General features: G+C 40.1%; 2 protein-coding genes across 6 annotated transcripts in view; both read right to left on the bottom strand.

Moving 5' to 3' along the window:
* LOC128885811 (mucin-2-like) overlaps positions 1-3,980 on the bottom strand; it is a 15,501-nt gene extending 11,521 nt beyond the window's left edge. The window contains exons 1-2 of one of the 3 annotated variants that reach the window (XM_054140115.1): positions 2,599-3,980; positions 2,142-2,337 (exon numbers count right to left, since the gene is read on the bottom strand). The gene's annotated coding sequence lies outside the window, so the exon portion shown is untranslated. The remainder of the gene's footprint in view (positions 1-2,141; positions 2,338-2,598) is intronic. The other 2 variants (XM_054140111.1, XM_054140112.1) reach the window with 2 other exon arrangements.
* A 3,047-nt stretch (positions 3,981-7,027) lies between these two features.
* Positions 7,028-18,681, bottom strand: LOC128885809 (sortilin-related receptor-like). Of its 3 annotated transcripts, none has more exons than XR_008459666.1 (12): positions 17,979-18,681; positions 16,560-16,835; positions 16,319-16,480; positions 15,966-16,244; positions 15,604-15,869; positions 11,756-15,478; positions 10,994-11,547; positions 10,675-10,928; positions 10,096-10,573; positions 9,787-9,993; positions 7,720-9,725; positions 7,028-7,453 (listed from the first exon to the last, which is right to left on the bottom strand). XR_008459666.1 is itself a non-coding variant. In XM_054140109.1 (12 exons), exons 2-12 carry the CDS (start codon positions 18,246-18,248, stop codon positions 9,664-9,666), a joined length of 6,531 nt encoding a protein of 2,176 aa, XP_053996084.1. In that variant the 5' UTR covers positions 18,249-18,359; positions 18,439-18,681; the 3' UTR covers positions 7,028-9,663. The 3 variants fall into 3 exon arrangements, 2 of the variants coding, with proteins under 2 accessions (XP_053996084.1, XP_053996083.1); XM_054140109.1 differs by having other exon boundaries at positions 7,028-9,725; positions 17,979-18,359; positions 18,439-18,681; XM_054140108.1 differs by having other exon boundaries at positions 7,028-9,725.
* Between the last annotated feature and the right edge of the window lie 1,001 nt (positions 18,682-19,682).

The raw sequence follows: 19,682 nt of genomic DNA, 5'->3' as shown, positions 1-19,682 counted from the left end.
TGGGGCGGCTATTTCCCGACATACGACCGCAATGGGAACAATGCTGGGGCGGCTATTTCCCCGACATACGACCGCAACGGGAATAATGCTGGGGCGGCTATTCCCCGACATACGACCGCAATGCGAACAATGCTGGAGCGGCTATTTCCCGACATACGACCGCAACGGGAATAATGCTGGGGCGGCTATTCCCCGACATACGACCGCAACGGATACCGCTTAAAACCCGTGGCGCCATCTAGCGTTTGGATCAGGGAAGCTCCGGCTGAGTAATAGGATAACAGGAGGCTAGTGGAGGTCTACGCTCGAAACTGTGCGAGAGAGAAAGATATACCGTGCGAGAAGGATAGAGAGCGCCGACGCTGGAAACAGCAGTGCGCATGCGCAGAGTACACTCATTTGTTCATCGATTGTTTATCGATTATTTACAAATAATTCATGAACCTTTGCATACTCAAATTAAAGCTTAGGCTCCTAGCAATGTTCTCGTATAAGAGGATCGAATCCTTATGTACTATTTAAATATTTATAAACAATCTAAGGCAACCGTAGTTCTGACATAGCTCCGACTACCCCGACAACGATCGCAGTTATCGCTAATTACTCGATATTTGGAAACAGTATCTGCACTTTAGTATTCGAAGAAGCTAATCTTTCTCTCTCGCACAGTTTCGAGCGTAGACCTCCACTAACCTCTTGTTATCCTAGTACTCAGCCGGAGCTTCCCTGATCCAAACGCTAGATGGCGCCACGGGTTTTTAAGCGGTAGCCGTTGCGGTCGTATGTCGGGAAATAGCCGTACCAGCATTATTCCCGTTGGGATCGTATGTCGGGAAATAGCCGTCCCAGCATTGTTCCCGTTGCGGTCGTATGTCGGGAAATTAGCTGCCCGCTTAGTACAGAGCGACCTGCGTTCGTCTATCTTCCTGAGCAACATTATACGCACGGGTATAGTAAAATAGGCAGTAGCACGTTTCTTTTTATAGGATTATGCTTTTACTGGGTTATGTCATCGATGACCGTTAAAGAATGGTAACCGATGTGTAGGTATCGTTGAACTGGAGTGCTTCCGTGGTAAGTACCGTTATCGATCGAGATGTTCTAATGTAATTCGAGTCGACGCCGACGCGACGTTGACGGTTAGTCGATCATCTAAATGAGCGGTGTGCATGTTGCTCCATTTTCACTAGAGGAACCTCACCGCTCGCTTTCCTGCGACATTGAATACATATCGAAAGAGAAAAAGCAAAGGCAAATCTTGGCCAAACATCCAATCATTTTACAGATATGCGGCAAAGTAAACGTAGCGCCAGAGTTGTTGATCGGGAAGAGAACGAAAGTTTCAAGGAAGCAACGACACCGAAAAAGGAAACAGCAACATTGACTCCACGGAACGATACTAATTGCTATGATCACGATAATTGACGAACGTGTACACGCGGACACGCGCTGGCGCATCCAGGCGTTGAAATGCGAAAACCTAGGCGCCGGATGATTATATTGTATTATCGAATCGGGTCGTTCGGAACGGTAAAATAAATTTAATTGCAGAGCAGTAATCCGTGAGTGCGACGCTTGTACGATATCCTGCGAATACGGGTCGCTATCCTTCGGTTAGTATAATAAGAAAGAATGTTTGTAAACATTGCGGGTAAATATAGGCGCGTTGGCGATTCGCCAACGTTTTCTTCCATGAAATTCTGATTGCCTGGACTCTATTCGCCGTAACGGACATCTAATTTCCGATTGCAATGGATCATTAGGTTTCTTCCGCGACAGATTCTGTTCGCGATTCCATTTCCTATCGTCGCAATTTGAACGCATGCAAAGTTAAAATGTTCCCTCTAAAATAGAGAACAGAGAACAAGAAACTTTCTCTGGGAAAAGGTTCTGTTCCGCGAAGGAAAAAGGACGATTTGGGTCAAACGTTATAGTCAGCCGCCGTAGGTAAACGTATTCGTTCCTGTCCACATTCTACTTACCATATCCCCGTTAAATCGGGATTTGTTTTTTCTCTCTCCCGACAACGGCTACCATGTAATAAATCTTCACTGCGATCGTTTCGGTTCGATCGTTTAACTCTTCGTGCTCTATACTAAGATTTGAAATTTTGATTTCGATCAAAGTTTCGACCAACTCACCCAGTTTCAATCGTAATTGTTCCCTATTCGTCCCCTCTGTTCCCATCTGGCAGCATCATGGGAATGTTGATCGACCTTGTTTCTTCGTGTACGTTGATCGGATCGGAAGTTTCTAAGCGATCAAACGATGGTACCTCGATACTTCTGCGGACATTTATGCGGCCGATGATTTAACGATTCCTGGCGACTTTCCACTCTTAAAACACAACGTTGTAAAACGTAACCGTATCGGTATCGTATAAAAGGTGTTGGGATAATTTATCGCTATCGTTGCGAAGATAATCATTCTTATACGTGCAGTTGTTAGCGGTTAGTTTTGATACTTCAGGGACTATTAGTCTACTAATTAGTCATTATCGATATCGCGTTCTTTTCGTCAACTACTCGATTTCAAAATGGCAATCTTGAGTGTTTGAGACAGAGTACGGTGTAAAATGATCCTGTCAAATATCCTTACCTTAAAAGTGTTTCGCGATAGTACGATACATTTCTTGCTCTTTCCTTTTCCGCGCTATCGACGTTGACGCAAGAAATGCGTACATACACGTATGTACGGAAAATTGACGGAAAAACGGACGGCCGCGGCGTGCTCTGTGATCGTCGATCCAGATGATCGATCTCTTAGCACCCGGAAAATTGCTACGCACTATTTTCTTTTTCTTGGTACTCGTTTCCGGTATGTACTATACTTTTACGTATAATTATTCTACGCTCCTTGGTTTTGCACCTTGGAAGATGTTGCGCTCCAGTTTTCCCAATTGCAATTTGTTTGTCAAGTTTCTATTCGTAGCAAACTTGTTTCGTTTGTTTCGTTTGTACTTTCTCCAAGTCTCCGTATAATGTTCCGTGTCGTTCGCGGTTCGTTCCAAACTTGCTCGCAGGTTCGCTCTGTCCTCTCGGTTTCCCAACGCAGAATTTTCTTCGCTGAGATTCGCTCTAGTTTTTCTTAGTAAACAGAAACAAAGGCGAAACGGTAAACAAGGATATTTGGTTGACGATTTCAACGTCAGCCCTCGTTTCACGCCTCGTAAGCCTCCGGGGACAATCGAGTTGGCTCGGTTCTCCCTTTTTGCAAGCGATCATTCTCTTTTGCTTTCACCGATAGCTTCGTCTTCCAGCAACGTCGCTTTTACTCTTTGCCGACTCCGCTGACTCGTCGTCTTCGTTTACCCTTCGCTTCCGGACCTAGGCTCTATGGTTGAGCCTTTTTGTCCGACGTAATTACGTTCATCTAATCGTCACAGTTCCGAGATCGACGCTGTCGCCAACACCGGGAATCTCCTCGATGGATCTTGCCGCGTCGTGTCGTAGGATGCTAGATCGCGATCGATGCCTCTTAATTGCCTCGATCCAACAAGTTTATGTTTTTGTTATGGTGACTCGCCGCAAACTGTCCGACAAATTGTCCTTTCGCGTGCTAAACTTCTCGTCCGGTTCGTTTACGTTTCCAGCCAACAGTACTAATTGACAGGGATAATGCACACGTGTTTTGTTTCAACGCACGCTATCGAGGACGTTTGCATGTTGCGAGTAGGTTACGGTTGATTCGTGGTCTGATAAAATTGCAGAAAACGTTCGATTCGAACGTTCTTTGTCGTGGAAGAATACCTTGGCAGGTATCGTTCCTCGTCCCGTTCTTCGCAATTAGGAACTCGGTTCCTCCGTTTAATCCTAGACGGAACAACTGTGTCCTTCTACGATGCAAAACACGTCCTTCCACGAGGTTTTTAAATGGTCCATCGAACAAGTGTAACAAGCCCTTTTCCGCTAATCTTTAGTCAGTCACCGACATTCAGAACCTCTTTCTTCCATTGTATCTTTCGGTTGTTGGTCCAGCGACAAGTTGGTAAAAGCCTCTCGAGAATCGCCTAACGCTCTCCTATCTTTGTTCTCGGTTAACCTTCGAGATAAAGTAATCGCACAATCGTGGCAGGACCCCTGATGATACCTGGTGAGTGTCGAAATTGCACTGAGCCTGAATGGTGTTCAGCCGCCCCCGATGTAGCTTCTCCTTTCCTGCGTCGTAGTCGAGTCATTTAATAGTGGGGACTCGGATATCCCTTCTTTCGCTAAGAAGGAACACGCGGACTCTATCTGTGTCCTTGCTATTCGCGATCACGATATCTTCGTCGTCGAGACCTTCTCCCTACTGGCCGACTGTATTCTTTCACCTCCTTCCGACTGTCTCTTCCTCATCATCGTCATCTTCTTCTTCTTCTTCTTCTTCTTCTTGCAACACGTTGTTCCCACGATTCTCTCGTTTAACCGGTAACACCATTCTCGCGAATAATACCGCTCCTCGAAAGTGGAGATTCGTGTCGGTGTTTTCGTCGTCCGCAGAGATCTAGCATGTCGCGGAATCGGGTGTCCGTTTTTTTGGCGGTTGTTCGACTTTTTACCCGACGTGATGTTGCTCGCAATTTGAATGCGATTCCGCGAAATTATTTTCAGTCGACGAAAGGTGGAAAAAGTTGTTTTAAGAAAACTGTATCATCGATTTATCCCGTTCCTCTCTCTTTCATCGACTAGTTTAGGATCTCTAGCGATGATGCGAAATAAAATGCGACCTCGAAGCGAAGAGATCGAAAATAAAAGAAAAATTATTTTCACAAGTTTACTTACCGTTTCGTAACGTATTTCGTTTGGCAAAGTAACATACATGTATTATATAGGCCTGGCTTCTCTGCGATTAGCGAATCCAATATCCCGCTACTCTTAAGCATTCTCGATTAAGCGAACTCGATCGAGACCGTGAATCGAGCCGGAGAATTCGAGTAAGTTGCGAGGAAATAAGAGGGTGTCGTTTGTAGCGCGCGCTAACGCGTTAACGTTGTAACATGTTAATCGGCACCAGTAAAGGACTAATTTCACGCAACTAAACCCATTAACTATTACCATCGAACAACCTATTGTTTCGCTTACACGTATTTTCTCGTGATTTGACACGAGATGTCTGGTTCCTTCCGCCTCCTTGATACCTCTGCAACCATAGCATGTGTCATTTTCTCGTTGGCCACGCCGTGCGTTCCACTATTGCCGCGGTGCGTCCAACAGCTTCTGTAGAATTACCATTTCCAGAATTAAATGGTTTTCCGTAAAGAGTAGTATTGGAATAATGCTAGAAAAAATTGGACCAATCTTTTTTCCGAATTACAGTTATAATTCGCGTTGAATTTAATTATAATCGGATCACAGAAAATGCAAACTCGATTCAGTTAATTTGTATTCGCGTTCTCTAATTAATTGCGTGCTTCAAAGTTGCCCGATAGAAATCTTAATTATTCGGAAGAGAAAGGCTCGGATTCGTTAAAAATACGCCTCCGGCAAACAGTTTGCGCATGCAAGATGTTACGCGAGTATACGTAATCGGTCGTTTTAGTTTCCACTAACGAGAGAACGGGTGATATAATTTGGCGTGGGTGATTTCAAGTGTTTTCAACGCCTCGGTGAAAGAGTAATGACGCGTTAAAAGTCTCGAAAGCTTTGATAATTTACAGATCCATCTTTTTAAGAGTAGCGTAACGATCGATAACATTTTCAGTGGCCACTTATCTTAAAATTCCAATTCACCTTGTACTTAAAACGATGTAAATATGTCATCGAGGTCCAGTTAAATACTTAGGCGCCGAACTAATCGAGGTGTTAACGTAACGACGTAACACATCTCTGTATACAATTTTCACGTCACGTTGCGCCAGCGACAGCATGTGCGTGCACGCGAATCGGCAACGATCATCTGATAACCGGGTGAGCGTTAGTCTTCTGTAAACTTCAACGGGGAACAGTTTACTAGAAAATCGTTTCAACCGTCTCGGCGTCGGAACATAATCTTCGTAAAAAGTACGATGAGCGAACCGCGTACGCGCGTACACCGAGCCTATAATTAAGGAAACAATTATTATTGCGGTACATTTGCACGTGCGTAGCCCAGTTTCGAGTTCCACACTATAACGTTCCGTACCGCAACAACCTATCGTCAACCTTCTTTTTTTAACCCTCGCAACAATCATTTTTCTGATCAATTTTCAATTGTTCAATTTCGAAACGATCCTAAACGTGGAAATTGTTTTATTCCTTTCATCCCAAACCCCTTTACCTTCGTTTTCATTTAATTTTCCATTCGAACCTAGACGCATCGAACGCGAACCCGCTATGCGCGCAACCGTTGAAAATTACAACACAAAAGGCCACAGGGGACTCGCGATATTCCGTTCTTTTCATTTTTAACGAAATAACGGTGTAAAAATTCTCGAATTATCTCTGACAAGTTCAACGGAAATGCTCAGTCTCCCAAGAAACTGGCTCACCACGAAATCGACCGGATATGGACAGCTTCCTTGTCCCAGTTGTTCTACTTTTTGCCAACTCGTCGGCAAACATTTCCGCCGGAAATGTCGCGTTTCGTTCTCCAACGATCATCAGCAATTCGAAGGAACAGAATCGTCCTCGTTGCTAAAATCACCAATGATCAAAAGATATCTACTATACATAGGTATCTATATATCTATAGAAGTAATGTTTACGAGGAGAAACATTATTGAGTATCACGTAAGGTTATTGGTAACAATGAATAATATCGACATTTCTTCACCTGTAAGGAATATTTTTATTAAAGTTATCGGTAGAAAATCGTGACTATCGTGACTACTGTGGACTCGTGTAACTGTATCGTATAAAATTACTTCACGGAAGTTGTGAAAGGAATGTAGCAAGAGTTTTAGAGTGATCACAGCAATTGTATAATAAATCGATCGGATCTATGACGCGGCTAGGTTTAATATTAACGCACAGTTTTATCAGTGTCAACGACCTCAAAATATTAACGTTTTAATTTTACGCGAATAGGATGAAATGCATACGTGTACGGTGAATAAATTAACAGTGCGTTTGGTAGTATTATCGATTAAAATTAATTCATTACATGTTATTCTATTACATAATATTATAATATTAAATATATATATATATATATTTGCTTCGCAACGAAGACAATACGTAACCAGTATGCACGACAGTCATTTTCCTTTCCTCTTAAAACAAAATCACGCTTCTTTGTGCCTTAATTTCATTTATTTACACGCAAATATATTATATGTATACGTATATAGATTTATATATTATGTATATATCACTGTTATATTGCTATAACCCTTGAGATTTACACGTACAAGCTACGCACCCTTGAAATCGTCGCTCTCGCGAAACTGGATCAAAATATCCGAGTCCATCGTTCTTGTTCACCCTCCTATTCTTTAACTGCAATCTCAACAACTCTTTATCCCCCAGAGAATTCGTCGAATGCTTGTCACCTTCTAATCGCAATAAAATCGTAAAGATAAATATATTACGAACTACGAGTCGCGCACAATAAAAGTCAAATATACAATCAAGTCGTAATAAAACTCGACGCGCAACGAAATTCGGTGTTAACAATTCGTTTAGTCTTTTATAGCTTGAAACTAATTGAAATACTTCGATTAAAATATTAGTATTTAAAATTTAAAATTAATCGCTAAAAATACCAAGAACAGTACTCCTGAGATTAAGCACACTTCGATCGAAACCGTTGTAAACCTACCTAGTCATTTAGAAGCGACACAGCAACGATCAAACTCTGATAATACTGCTTGATACTTTCTGTTCACCGACAAACTGTCCGTCTCTATCCTTCCGTTGAGCGATAAACCGTTAAATCTTCATTCGACATATGCAAATTTACAATCATGTAGGATCTCTTTCATTTCACTTAACAGTACAACGATTCTTTTCTCCTGAATAAGGAATGATCCTAATAGGATCTCCTTCGACACACATTTTCTTTCTGGGACAAAATGATCGCCGACCTTTCGTTTGAAAGGAATAAAAATTCGGTTAAAAATCGCTTTACGAACGTGCCAAATTTTGTACCTAACTAACTTTCCCGGAAATTATGATCGATTCCGCCTCTAAAAGAGGGTTTCAAATTGATTCGTCGAAGATGCAAATCTTCGGTTTTTCAATGTGAGTTTCCAATATTGGCGAGCGAAGTTACAAATACGTTCAACCGCTTCATGTATTTATTATTTACATCTACAGACTGTTTCTCAATATGAGGCTAGTACTACAAAGATACTGCTTGAATGTTTTCTCTGACATTTTAAAAAAGACATGTGTACATATAAAAGAAGTGCCCGAAACATTTATCGACGTGTTAAAGATACATAACCATTCGATGAACAGCAAAGAAGACTTTATAGTGGAACTTTTACATGAAATTTTATTGTACTTTCAAGTTCCCAATTCATCTCTACAGTAGTACTAGCCACATGTTCAAAAATAATCTGTACAATAAATTCAAATGTTGTTCCGTTCTAATAAAACTGTGAACAGTGCGGGTCGAGTGAACTCTGTTCAAAGCGGAACATAAAAGTTGCACTGTTTCTCGATCGGTATGCTTAAAAAATACATCTTTTTTATATATTATTACATATTTTTTATCAATAGGTATTAGACAAAAAAGTGATCCGAACTGCTATCTTCCTTAGTAAGACACGACCTAAGTATAGTCACCAATCATCGTCGTTATTATACTGAAACGATTAAACTAACGGAACTTTCACCGCTGCCACAAGCTTCGTGTATTCTTCTTAAAAGTATGAATAAGCTTATTCGTGTGTTTGTGTGTTACATAAAAAAGATTTATTACAAAAAAGTAAAAAGATCTAGAGCAAATTCGCTCGTATAAATGCCGACTTTAGACAAGAAAAATTTCTCAAAATGGTAAACCCAACGGGACTCCGCTGTCGGTAAAAATATTTCAAAGCATAGACGATATAAGAACTTCGTCAGAACATACATGATTTCCTCGTTATGCATATACAGTAGAAATCCGTGTGAACGTAATCGTGTACATCTCGAAAATGTTCATAGGTTCTGCGATTCGGTACAAAATATTTACTATATGTACAGATTATTCTCTCTTCTCTCTCCAACCCTCTCATACACTGTCCGACTTTTACAGGTATATCAAACAACAGTTTCCATCTCTGCGGCCCCGCCGATACGACGTAAACTTAACTTTCCGTATACTAATCAATATCATGTACATGTATAATTAGATCTCTACACAACGTAAGGTATCGATACGCAAAAGCTTTCATGTAAGTGCTCTAAGCAGCCAGTCTAATCTATCTGTATTCACTGCGATTAATGAAGTGTGTCAGTCTTGAGCCACTTTCATAAAAGCTTCCCACTTTTATGATCAGGTCTTTACCTATGTGTGTGTGTATGGGTATGTGTGTGTATATGTGTATATATATACATATATACACATATGTATATATACTCGAAGTTATCATATTAATAATAGTGAATTGGCACATTCCTCCTAACATGTAAACATTATTTTTATACCCATGTACGTATATACGTATACTGCTCCTATCGATTCTGTTACGTATCTTCTCTCTGTGTATGTATGTTTGTGTACGTGTAAAAGCGTAAGTAAGTGTACTGTACGGCAGATGTTGTGTGTATCCCCTGTTCATGCAATTACCAACGGTTCATCGTCAGAGAAGCCTCGTATCACAGGACTGTCTTCTTCTTCTGCAAAGAAAAATCGAGTCGTTAATTGGTTGTTCACTTCTCAAATATCAAGCATACTAACCTAAACCGTCTGTAGTTCCCGGAAAAGTCGCTTGTCCACGTCTAGTATCGTAATGACTATTGGCAAACTGCGTGAAAGTATTAGACAACTTTCTGTGTCTTATGATGAAGTAAGCCAATGCGGAACCTAGGGCCACGATTAGCAAACAGATCGGTATCGCAAAAGATAAGATATTCGACGGGTTCATCATCACTGGCAACATTGTCTCTGAAAATATTATATATCCATCATTATTCATTGAGAAGATATAACAACAATTAACTTTCAAGATAAAAATATTATGATTTACATGTACAATAAGATAGTTACCCGCAGATTTCCGGACGCTATAAATCTCGCTTAAAGGACTCTGATAGCCTTCGTGGGTGACCAAACGAACAGCAAAAGTATAAATCGTATCTGACTTAACATCCTTGTAAGTGTACGGTGGCTGATCGATCTTGTAAACTTTAGCAATCGATTCGTTCATCTTGTTCGATCCTTCCACCACCAGGATCTCGTAATGATAGTTCGTAGTTATGAGACTTTCCGGTACATTTTGCTGTTGCCAAAAGATAACGTAGCGCTCATTCTCATGAAGAACTTTCAATTGATGAGGTGGCGAGATCGTAGGTGCCGTGTAGATAACCGGCTGACTTTGTATAGCGTTATCAACATCCGTTGCTATAACGATCCGATACTTGCCACCATATTTTATCGAATTAAAAGTGTGTTTTATGATCGTTTCGTTTGTTGGTGGTAAAGTAACAACAAAATGTTTATTGAGCGTCATCTCTGTCACAGTAATCTGAAAACAAGGCAACGATGTAACCTACACTTTTGTAGGTCTATTCGTGTTTAAGATCTAACACTAGCTTAATTTAATTTAATGCGAAGCTCAAAACTCACCGTGTACTTGATAGGTTCGTCAATCGTGGGACAACTTGCACTCCATGAAATGATTATGCTATCGGGTCTACTCGTCGACGCAACCCTCAATTTCTTCGGTGGAGCACGTTGATTGAAATGCGTGAATATTGAAACCGGTGTACTCAAAGGACCCGCACCATATTCTCCATTAACACCAACCGCGAACATGTAGTATTCACAAGCTTCCAAATCCTTAATGGTAGCTGACAAGTTCGTGGTGAGAAGCTTGTAATCTAAAAAAATTCCATAAGGTTAGTAAACATCTAGAGTCACGAATATTTGTTTGCTACAAAAATACCTTTAAAAAATTCCACTATTTCGACAGCGTAATGAATCGCATACTGCCACTTAATCTTCCGCAGGCTCTTTGGTGGATCCCAAGACAATTTCACAGTTGTTCCTTGAAGTTTAACTAATTGAGCAACAAGTGTCGTCACCAATGGTAAAGGTGTACCATCCGTAACTGCAGATACGGTGGTAGGCTTTCCAACATACTTCTTCTTTACAGCACTAATCTCAAATGTGTATTTAGTTCCTGGGGCCAATTTAGTGACTTCTATCTGATTATTCAACGTTGCGACCATTTTTAACGAGGGATACGTAGCAGGAGCCTTAGGAGTAATATGATATCCATCGACGTCCTTCAATGGCTTCCAAGCTAAGGTGACCGAGTGATTCGTGGTTGAGACAACTTTAAGACCTTCGATGTCGTCTATGTTTGCAGACCCGTCAAAAGTTAAGGTTACCACATTGAATAAAGTAGACTCGTGAAACTCGTTTTTGGCTACTACCCAAAACGAATAATTCCTACTTGCCACGAAAGGCATATAGATAGTCGCTGACGTCTGCTGTCTAAACCAAACATTGAAAACAATTATTATAACATCTATTCTGATCCTTGGAACAGTTACGAAGAATCATTGTTTTAAACACTTGCTTTAAAAAAAAAAATGAAACAAATAAACGTACGTATTTTCTCTGTAACGATTCTACGTAACTATGTCACCAAGAATCTTTATATAACAAATAAAAAAAAGTTAATTCCGTAAGAGTTTCAAACCCTAGTCTAAAGAATCGCATGGGCGGCATAGGTGGTGCAACGTAAACTTCGTAACCGATGATTGGTCCATTCGGATGCAGAGGTGGCAGCCAACTGACTTCTACGCAAGTTCCATTACCCTGCACAACGGTGACGTTTCGTGGTTCCGAAGGAGTACCTGGCTTAGTCGTAACAATCTGATATTTCGCTGGCGGGAAAACGTTCGATTGTCCCTTTAGTCTAACGTGAACCGTTACATTGTAGCGAGTATAAGGCTGAAGATTGTTAAACTGATACTCCATGTCTTCGATCCATTTGGTAGCGTTGGTCCAGTTTGCGCCAGGTTCCGCAAGCGATATAGATGGTAGAAACTCAAAAGTCACATTTGCAGGTACCGGGATCCACCAAAACAAGATGAAACCGGTAGCATTCACTGATCGTTCGTCAACTCCCATCACGAGAACCTGGTAAACGCGAGAGCTGTTCTTCTCGCAGTTGTTCTCATCGAAGCCATCCAAACAATCTTGATGCCCGTTACAGTAAGCTGACAAGGGAAAGCAACGCGTCTCGTCGCAAGGAAACAGACCTACGAAACAGGACGGAGTGGCCGCTAGACTAGAATGTTGTTCACCTGGGCAGCCTAACTCGTCGCTACCATCGGGACACTCTTCTATACCGTTACAGACATCTTTTATAGGTATGCAAGAACCATCCATGCGACACATGAACTGGCCTTCTCTGCAGGTAACCTGAACTCCGTCGCAGTGCACCTCGTCTTCCCCAGACGGACAATCGTTCGAGCCGTCGCATACCCACGCGTCCTGTATACATTTACCGTTTAGGCATTGGAATTGATGGTCTCCGCAAACTTTGGTTTGTTCGGTAATGGATACGATAGTAGAAGCGTCGACTTCCTCGGGATACCCGCAACCCATCTCATCGGAATCATCACCGCAGTCATTTACGCTGTCGCATTTCCACCAGTAAGGTACGCACTTCTTATTGTTGCACATGAACATCCAGGGGTTGCAAAGATTTGTGATCTGCGTCGGAGTCAATGGCGCCGGAGGAACCGTAACGGTACAGTTCACCTCGTCCGAACCATCAGTGCAATCCATATCACCGTCGCACACCCAAGATTTATAAATGCATCGATGTTTAACCTGTGACATATTACACGTAAATTGCCAATTCTCGCAAACCATATTGCTGCAATCTGCCTCGTCCATCCCGTCCGTGCAATCATGCTCTCCGTCACACTTCCAACCAGTTGGTATGCACGTTTGGTCGGATTTACAGAGAATCTCGTCGGATCTGCAGGTACTCGGTGTCGTTTTTCCTTTGCAAGACAACTCGTCAGAGCCATCCCGACAATCATCCTCGCCATCGCATACCCACCTATGCGATATACATCTACTATTGTAGCACCTAAATTCAGACTCTGTACAATTTGAGTACTTGCAATTCATTTCGTCTTTGCCGTCTTTACAATCCTTATCCAGATCGCAAACCCAGTACTTTGAAATGCATTTGTTATCGTCGCACTCGAAACTGTTCGAGCTACACGTAGTCCTGTTGCAGTGAATCTCATCCGAGTTGTCACCGCAATCGTTATCGCCATCGCAACGCCAAAATGCAGGGATGCAAACGTCGTTATGACATGCGAATTGATTTGCCGCGCAGGTTCTAGCGACTCGTGGACACGTGGAGTTTGAGAAGGGTGGAATATTACCTGGACACATGCATTTTTCCTCGACCATCTCCATTCCGTCCGGACAAAGACAGACGTAACCACCGTGAGGTGCTCCAACGCAAATGTGCGAACAGGTACTGTTGGTGCAAGCGTTGGTGCCAACCTGTGTACTGTGTCCGAATACCTTCAGATCCATCAAACCAGACAGTTGACCGATAATAATGTTTATGCCTAAACCTTGATTCTTGTCCGCGACGAATATCATCGACTGCTTCCAATCATCCCAATACATATTGTCCTTGAATACCGCGACAGCAAAAGGATGCGATACGCGGCCATTCTTCGAAATCACCTTTTTGAACTTCTTACCATCGAAGTCGCTGGACCCGATATAATCCTGCCTGGCATCCACCCAATAAATTCGTTCTGCTATATGGTCTATCGTTATTCCGTTTGGCCATTCAACGGTTGGCTCTACGAATAACCGTTTAACGTCCGTTCCATCAAGATTAGCCCTCGAAACAGAGGCATTGCCTGGAGCCCAATCGGTCCAAAACATGTAACCGTTCATTGGATGAACTGCTATACCTCTGGGTTTTTGCAGATTGTTAGGACCGAGAATTGTTCTTCGCATTCTTCCCATAGTTGATATATTTGTCCTGATCACTTGAATCCGCATCTTAACACCGTCCACAAAGTACAGAAGATTCGATACCCAGTCCAGCGCCATTCCTTCTACGGAACTCAAGTCGGTTTCTACTAGAATTTCAGGAGCACTCATGCCATTATTGAAACATTGTCTACCAATCGTGTCATTCACAATATCCGCCCAATACAAACAATTATTTTTCATATCGTACTCTATGGCTATCACATTTTTTAAGTCGTGAACCGGCAACTTATCTAATCTCTCTCCTACCAAACTGATCCGCGATATCTGTTCTCGTTGAGCCACCAACAAAAACTCCGACTCTTCCCCAATAGGACACGGAATTTCATCTGGCTCAAAATTTCTAGCTAAACCACCGATGCACTCGTCATCGGCTATTTTTACGTATCCTTTCGTTCGATTATAAAATTCTCCAGGTTTGCAGTCGCTTGGCACAGCGTAAGGATCGTGAAGAACGATGGTCTTGTCGCGAACGCAATGGTAGGAATCTCGCACGAACCCAAAATCGCACTCGTAGTCATTGTAATCGCACAGGCATATTTCCGTTTTTATCGGGCGATCATAGTCCACGCCCGTGTAACACTTTGCTTGCGCCGCTCTTCTCTGATAAGTCTCCATTCGGCCCAAGACACACGCCATCACCGGCAAATCTGTTGTACTGTTCTCTGTACTCGTTGGAGACCAGAACTTAAAATCATCCTTGGTGCAATCTCTTTCGAATACATTCCGCAAGTCAACTTTAATTATCAACCATTGATGCTGTCCGCTGTCTGAACCAAACATCGTAAACACCGTCGTGTTTTCTCCAGGTTCGGTCATTAATCCGTATACCCGTAACATTTTTTCATTAAACTTGTACGATTGCCAGGTTTCACCTTCGTCGACAGAATAAGAAAGATCGCTCGTCTCGCCGCGTGACTTGAAATACTTGACAGCTACCAAAAGACCGCCATGATCACCCATATTAAAGAAATAATAGTCCTTAAGGACTTGTTTCCACGTAAGTCCAGCATCTCTGGACACGTAAAGAGCAGGATGACCTTTAAGATTTGGTCCTATTACTCCGGTAGCCATTATAATACCAGGAGCGGACTTGGAACTCATAATCGACACTGATCTTGTCACGGGATACAACTGACTGAAACGTTGACTCAGGTGCAATGAACACGATTCTGAACAGTGAATATAGAACCCTTCGTGATTCGCTAGTGGTGGTTTGATGCGATTCCATGTTGCTCCATGGTCGAATGTTATCAACGATACTAGATTCTCTGGTCCGATAGAGCCTGATTTCGGTGTTCCTTTTACTTGCGATGCTATGTAAATACCACGAAGACCTTCAACCTTATACAAGTCTGTAAATGCCTCATCGGCTACATCGCTAAAAGAAGAAAATAAAAGTACAGATATTAATTGATCGGTAACGCTAATAAACAATATTCCAAAATTATTGAGACGTTCGCGATAAAGTTATACACCCGACTACTTTGCGTATCGCATACTTACTTTAACCAACTGTCTTTCCAAGTGTTGTTCGGGAAAAATGTAAGAATTCCATCAAGAGATAATACGAATGTTGCCTGCTTCTGATCTATGACTTCTGATATATAAAGATTGACTTGGGTTTCACTGTGAGCAGCCGCAACAAAGACTCTATTATGTGAAACATCGACGATGTGATAATTTTTACAAGGTAACTCTGTATTGAATTCAGCCTTAATAAAGCTATTATTCTTGTAAGACACGTAAAGATCTAAGCTTTCCGATCCATTCTGTTGAAACAAGTTTTGTTTATTTGTATCCGCTTATACCGAATATCATTATTTCTAACAATTTAACGTGAACACAATGAAACATGTATCGCGTACCTTTGTATTCTTCGATGTTGCAAATCTATAGTCGCCTCTAATTTGGAAATCTTCAACATTTGTCATTACAACTGTAAATGATCTATTGAACATTCTCATTTCCGATCGATAGCGAGACATTGGATACCATAGTTGCAACAAAGGTAATTCCAAAACAGTATTCGATCCAGAAGGTTCTATACGTTCGACGACTAAAGTAGATGTAGAGGACCAAAAGAATGCTTTCACATAATGGTACAATGTCACCCATGAGAGTCCCATATTTACCGATACCCATAACTGAATTAAAATAGTAATATTAATGCGATAACAACGCACAGATGATATGTAAAATTAAAGACCGAGAAACTTACTCTGCGCATACTATCGACTTTGTCGAGAGCGACAAGAAATGTAGGATTCATTTCGTAAAATGAAATTTCGCTTGGATGGAATGGTACTGCCACTCGTAGAATAAATTCGCTATTGTTACGCGTAATGAAAATTAAACTATTTGAACTGTCTACAAAGACACACTGTAAAACACAATACATTATGAAAATAAAAAGGACAACTAATGGAAGAGAAAAGAACCATAATCAAATATATACTTACATATTTGTAATATTTTGGATGATTGATAAACTTGTCCAAAGTTGCATACGATGCATTAGGTTCAGAAGAAATCTTAAACTCTTCAGTTTTGTTCACGAATGTATCGCCATAATCGTAACTTATATATACAGCGCTAGGATTGGTGGGTACCGGAACCTTACTTCCTTGAAGTCGTATCGTAGGTGCGCTATCTCTTGCCAGACATATTATTACATTAGATCCTTCACCTACCCAATGCACCATCAATTGTTGATGCGAATCATTCAAAGCATTAACCTGCAAACATTATAAGTATAAGTACATATCTCGTTGCTTATATTATAAGCAATTTTAAATAAAGTGTTGCCTATCTCTCTTTCAAGAATCCTTTTTTATAAGTAATAAAAGTTATCAAATAATATCAATCATAATAAAGATAAGGATAAACTGATAATACACACACATATACCAGGGGTATATGAAAATACAGGACAAACATTACAGGGCATACTTATTATTCATTTTTGAATGTATCGATATACATGTAGTTTACATTATCATACTGTAGTTTATTTTGGATACTGCTGACACATTCTACTTCTTTGTTATCAGCTGTGTGTATTTTCATACATGTAAAATTTAACACTTGATTGTGTTGTGACAGGCACCTATGACTAATTATCACGTTTCAATGCATCATCAAAACATTATACACATACATCATTTATTAATACAAATGCAATTTACTAACACAGAGTAAGTTGCATCGTTTTTCTTTACTTGTCTATTGTATGATTAACAAAGAAGAAAATCATGTTAAAAATTTTAAAATATCATTTCTAATTGATAACAAACTAATTTGTTTATGTACTCCTATAATTAGCTCAATTATTTTTTATGTATGTAGATATTATTAGAAACGTAAAATATTTGTTAATTATAACAAAGACTAATATTTATCCAATTCATGCGTCATAGAAAGATCCAACCAATGCACGAGGATTCCGCGATCAATGAAAGCTTTATTCGTCGGACGAACTCACAAAGAAAAAAAACAAAAAAAAATAAATAAATAAATAAAAATCCTATTGAAAAATTACGGAGACACGGAGAGCGGTTACTGACCTCTGCATGTCAATAACAGAACGACTATGATGCTATTACGTTTCGTTAGGATTGATTAAATTTAGTCCGGAAGGGACATAAAACGGCAATTACGCTCTCCACTGGTTGGCGCACAAAGGCAGTACTTGTACGCCGGCCTTATTAACTACGCGTAAAATTCTAAAATCGCCCCTATCGGTGAACAATACGTCCACCAAGATAAGACAACAAAGATAAAGCAAATTATATGGGGAAACGAGTTAATGGCATTTCTAGTCGTCGCGCACAATCAAACAAGTTGAATTGTACGTAATACGCAGAAAGATGATCGCGTACCTTCGTCACGATGTTCGGTTTATTATTTGAATTCATTGAAGGGACATCCCTGCGGTTACGACCAAATGACGTTTCGCTGGCATCATCCAAAAAATCTTCATTCCGGTTGATGATAAGTGGCCGTTTGTATCCAAACGAGTCATGGTCCTCCGTAATGTGAAGCGTCGTTGCTTTGTCACCGTATCTCTCCCCATTATTCGAACTCGTTAACAGTATTAAATGAAAAACAAGCGCGGAGTAATAGAAGGCCGAACTGATCCGGCCGGCCATCTTGCTCAGACTGAGTTTCTTTAATGACCACTACACACATATATACGCACCCTACGAATATACACGGTGTCCCAAAAGACCATATCCGTTGATCCGTTTCAGTTGAATAAACTATATCGAATAATAATTTGATGAAACTCAAGCATACCGACTAAGCGATTTGTCAATTATTAAATACATTCAAAAGTACCCAATATGCGGACGACGAAAAGAAATTTGGAGCACTGAAGATAACCTCTAAAATCCTAGCAAATGTGTTCCGCAACACATCCGACGAACGAATGACTTTCAAATACTAACGAATCGTTAATATTATACAAATCACTAAACTTGATCAAATGTTGTACAGTATTGAATCGGATTACAAGTTGTATGAATGAAACATTTTAAAATATCTTGAGAAGTTGTATATACAACGTAAACGACAGCGACATTGGTTACATTATCTAGAAACGTCGAGTCCAAGTATATATTTAGTCACTTTATGCTGCATACATAACCATTGGTTATATTATACTTACTAATGATTACTAATTCTTATGTTTAAATTACGATCATTGAAAGCAATTAAAAGAATCGTTTCCAAGAATAATTCAAAATACGCGTGTCACCACTTACTCATCGTTTTCATTAGTACGTTAGCGTAGTAGCGTGTTTCTCAATTTGTACATTGAAGAACAAAGTAAATTAGTACAACAGTAAAATTTGTTCGTTACTATATTTACAAAATTTATTTAATGTAAAATAATATTGAAATTGTTGGGTAAGTAAGTACTTTAATGGCGGTTCTCAGAAGTAATAATAAAACTACATTAGATAATGGGTTTCATTTCCTGGCAACGAAAATGTCACCTCTGCGTTGGATATGTATGTCGACATAAAGAACATTTTCAAAGTTACTTAATCGATTAATCGGTAGTTTTTAATAAAATGTAATAATGCATTTCCTAAAACCAATGCATAATGCATAATTGCAGTTATAAAATTGAACTACAAATGATGGAAATAGTAAGCTTCAACTTCAACATTACTAATTAAAATGATTAAAAATTAATATTTTCTGTAGACATTGTTCCTTATATGTCTTTCACTATCTTTGTTTTTTTCTTTATAAAAACCACTTTACAAAGGTTCTGCCTTGTTTTTATTAACATTATATATGTATATATAAGCATATAAACAAAATTTGAATTTGTACAGGCAAACTCAAAAGAAATAAAAAAAAAGTAAAATTATTCTAGCCTTCAATTTGAAGGTAAGATGAGATATAATTTTGTAGCTCCATTTTTTAATTACCCTGTACAGAATATTCTTAGGAATTATGGTAAGAGGGATATTTGTACACGAAGTACAATCTGGTAGTTTTACAATTATCATGTATTATCTATTATAATAATTTTTATTTCTTATAATTTACTGTTCTTCATTGTTTCA

This window comes from Hylaeus anthracinus, unplaced genomic scaffold (genome assembly GCF_026225885.1).
Source record: "Hylaeus anthracinus isolate JK02 unplaced genomic scaffold, UHH_iyHylAnth1.0_haploid 11982, whole genome shotgun sequence".
In the NCBI taxonomy this organism is placed as follows: domain Eukaryota; kingdom Metazoa; phylum Arthropoda; class Insecta; order Hymenoptera; family Colletidae; genus Hylaeus; species Hylaeus anthracinus.
Note: the sequence above shows the minus strand (reverse complement) of the source record. Positions and strands in the feature narration are given on the sequence as shown.